The sequence below is a fragment of the Chaetura pelagica genome, unplaced genomic scaffold, assembly GCF_000747805.2.
Source record: "Chaetura pelagica isolate M959 unplaced genomic scaffold, ChaPel_1.0 scaffold3, whole genome shotgun sequence".
Classification (NCBI taxonomy): Eukaryota; Metazoa; Chordata; class Aves; order Apodiformes; family Apodidae; genus Chaetura; species Chaetura pelagica.
In genome coordinates, this window is record NW_009952974.1 from 11,930,148 (window position 1) to 11,933,306 (window position 3,159).

Consider the following 3,159-nt stretch of genomic DNA (forward strand, 5'->3'; position numbering starts at 1 on the left):
CGGGTCCGGGCGAGCCTCGAGCGCCTCGGACCAATCCAAAGCGATTATGCAAGACGACGGACCAATCAGCTCCGCCAGCTCATGAATATTCATAGACTTGGCTGAGTCAAAGCTTTTAGGCGAGTTTGTGTAGATCTACAGCATCATGCTTAGACTTTTCAAAGAGACAAACTCCATTTTCTTATGAATGGAAAGTGAAAACCCCTGTTCCGCTTAAATTGGGTTCTTTCCTGTCCTGAGAAACACAACAGACCCCAAAAAGGCAAGCTGAAGAGAGAACACACACACAGACCAAGCGACAAGAAATGACCATGACTACCATGCCAGAGAGTCTAAATAGCCCCGTCTCAGGGAAGGCTGTCTTTATGGAGTTTGGGCCGCCCAGCCAGCAAATGTCTCAAGGGAGGGTGCTTGAATTTAAAAAAAATAATAATTTATTGGGGGGGAAAAATTAAATTAAATTACTAAATATTAGTCAGGAGAGGCTGAGGATCACAGGGGAGCAGTACACAGAGCACACAATGCCCGGCTGGAAAAGAAATCAACCCAGATGTGCACGTATTAGTCTTCGTAATTATTTATTGCGTAGCGCTATAAACAATGTATGCAATTAAGGGTAATTAAACCTAAACTGCAGCCTGTAAAAATAGCAAACTTTCTCTTGGAAGAAGCCTGGGCTGCCATCATCTCCCGGAGCCTTTGTTAGCGTTACTCGAGCCTCACTTTCTTCCTCCTCATTATTGTTACTGTTGATGTTGCTGCTGTTATTGTTACTATTGCGGTTGCTGTTACTGCTATTATTACTATCGTTGCTATCATTATTATTATTATTTATTCTGCATCGTTTGTGGTTTGTAGGGGCCGAATCGGAGAAAAGCACTGTGGTAGAAGGAGGGGAAGTTCGCTTTAATGGAAAAGGGAAAAAAATCCGCAAACCCAGGACTATTTATTCCAGTTTGCAGCTACAAGCTTTGAACAGGAGGTTCCAGCAAACTCAGTACCTGGCTCTTCCTGAAAGAGCTGAGCTCGCAGCATCTCTGGGACTCACCCAGACCCAGGTACAGCTTCGACTGAGCCGGCCCCTCTCCCATGTCCTCTCCCTGTCCCCAGCGCCGGCGTGGTAGCCTCCACGCGTGATGCAGACGGGTCACAGCCTTGGGCAACCGGGCCCGGAGCCACGCTCGCCCCGTCCCGGAGCTGAGCTGAAACAGCCAGCACTCTCTACATGGAGTTGTATAAAACTTATATTTTTGGAGAGTCAGTGACTGTACCATCTAGTTGCTGTGTCATTCTTTGATAAATGGAAGTGTAAAGTTGACCAAAATATCAGGTTTTTATTGTGCAAGAAATACTGCCATTTTCAAGATTCAATTTGTATTGAAAAATACGTTTTTTCTAAAACATAGAATTTTACATTTAGTATTTTAGTATTAACTTTTACATTATAAAAATTAAGCTGATTATTAAGGAAATGCCAAACTAATTTTAAAAAATGCAATAAACACAACCCCAGTCCCCCTTGAGTCTAGGAAAATAATATTTTTTTCATTCAATATGAAATAACAATTTTCCAAGTCTTCTTTTGTTAGAATGAGAGTAATAAAACATTTTGTGACATTACTGCATTGTGAAATGATGTAAAAATAATAACAAGTATATAGAAGGTAAAAATGCATAACCTGCTATGTTTTGCCCACAGGAATTAAAAATGAACATAATCTCACCATACTTTTGTGAAATTAGGGTTAAAAAAATTTCTTGGCACAGTGAGGAGCAGCTGAAAATGGTCGATGGTAGACATTTGGGTACAGTGCTGATCAGGCCACTGATTGCTTTAGTTTTTCCCTGCAAATTCATTCTAATGTGTAGATCTGACTGGTTGGTGATAGTGTTTGGGGTTTTTTTGTTAAAATATTAATTCTTCTAACAGAATAGAAATTATTTGTGGTATTACTTAAAAAAAAAAAAAAAAAAAAAAAAGAGGGAGAAAGAGAGAGAGGGCAAAAACCACAAAAGAAACCTAAGCAAACAAACAAACAGGAGGTCTCTTGCCCATCCAGCCATTAGGACGCTGCACCGCAGCTCGGTGCAGGAGAGCACAGATGTGATGCGGGCCGGTTCCCACCGCTGACAGATGACGGAGCGGCCCCGAGCACCGCACAACAGCCTGGGAGCAGAGCGAGCGCCGGCCGCGGCTTTGTGGGACAATCAGAAAAAGATGTTTGTGGGGGGGAAGCCCTCTGTGTCCTGTCTGTCTGTCTGTGTCTGTTGAAATGTAGGTCATTTATTTACTACCCCGATCTGAGCGTCTCTTCGATTGCGAGGGGGAAGAAAGCTGTACAATTTCCAGAGCTTCTTTCCCTCGACATTTTCTGTACCTTTCACTACTCATCTGTATATTTTTTTGTTGTTGTTAAAAGAGGAAGACAGGGGGGTTATTTATTGACTTAAATTACCACTATGAGAGTGCTGGAAACAAACGGACAATTCGGCTTGCTGAGTGCACTGCTCGGACGCAGAGTTTACTTCAAACAAACCCACACACCATCCCCCACCCCCCCGACCCCCCGTAAATCACCACAAGAGAAGGATGCGATTTTTAGCTTTTACAGTAACTTTTATACTTCGTTGGCGTGGAGAAATTAATGGTCCGAATTATTTGCATTTCTCGCGTATTTAACAAAGGAAATAAACGCACATTGTTTGGTACTTTGAAGTGTCATTGCAGCAGCTGCTGAGCTCTTTGCTGTTTAGCCTTTTTTTTATTATTATTATTATTATTATTATTTCCGTTCTGTTTCGTGTGGCTGTAAAACATGATGCTTTGTGTACTGAGATCTTGACATTTTACTTGTGAAATTCGGAAGATGTGATAAACTGAGCTCGGCTGTGTTTAGTGTTCTATATGTCAAAGTTTAGTTTTATATTGAGAATGTTAACTTATTGCTTTGTATCTGGGGAAGGAAAGAAAACAAAACAAAACAAAACAAAAAAACCAAACAAATCTTTGTACATAAGTTATGAAGTTTCTTTGAGACAGTAAAATTATGGTTTGGAGAAAGAGAGACGCGTGCTCCCTGTCTCGTACCGCGGCCGGGAGCCTGGCCCGGGCCAGGGCAGCGCACGGTGCGGGACAGCGGGGCGGGGGACGCGGAGGCC

At 42.5% G+C, this 3,159-nt stretch overlaps 1 protein-coding gene across 1 annotated transcript; it reads left to right on the forward strand.

The window, feature by feature from the left end:
* The first annotated feature begins 305 nt into the window (after positions 1-305).
* DLX1 (distal-less homeobox 1) lies at positions 306-1,124 on the forward strand. Its single transcript, XM_009996309.1, has 3 exons — positions 306-407; positions 590-701; positions 859-1,124. The coding sequence occupies exons 1-3, from the start codon at positions 306-308 to the stop codon at positions 1,122-1,124; spliced, it is 480 nt and encodes a 159-aa protein (XP_009994611.1).
* The last annotated feature ends 2,035 nt before the right edge of the window (positions 1,125-3,159 follow it).

Bases quoted from the DNA above. Each gene is read 5' to 3' on its own strand.
- DLX1 (XM_009996309.1), top strand. From the start codon at position 306: ATGACCATGACTACCATGCCAGAGAGTCTAAATAGCCCCGTCTCAGGG. The intron at 408-589 runs GTGCTTGAATTT...TTTATTGCGTAG, and splicing joins AGCAAATGTCTCAAGGGAGG to CGCTATAAACAATGTATGCA. The intron at 702-858 runs GTTAGCGTTACT...TGTGGTTTGTAG, and splicing joins CATCATCTCCCGGAGCCTTT to GGGCCGAATCGGAGAAAAGC.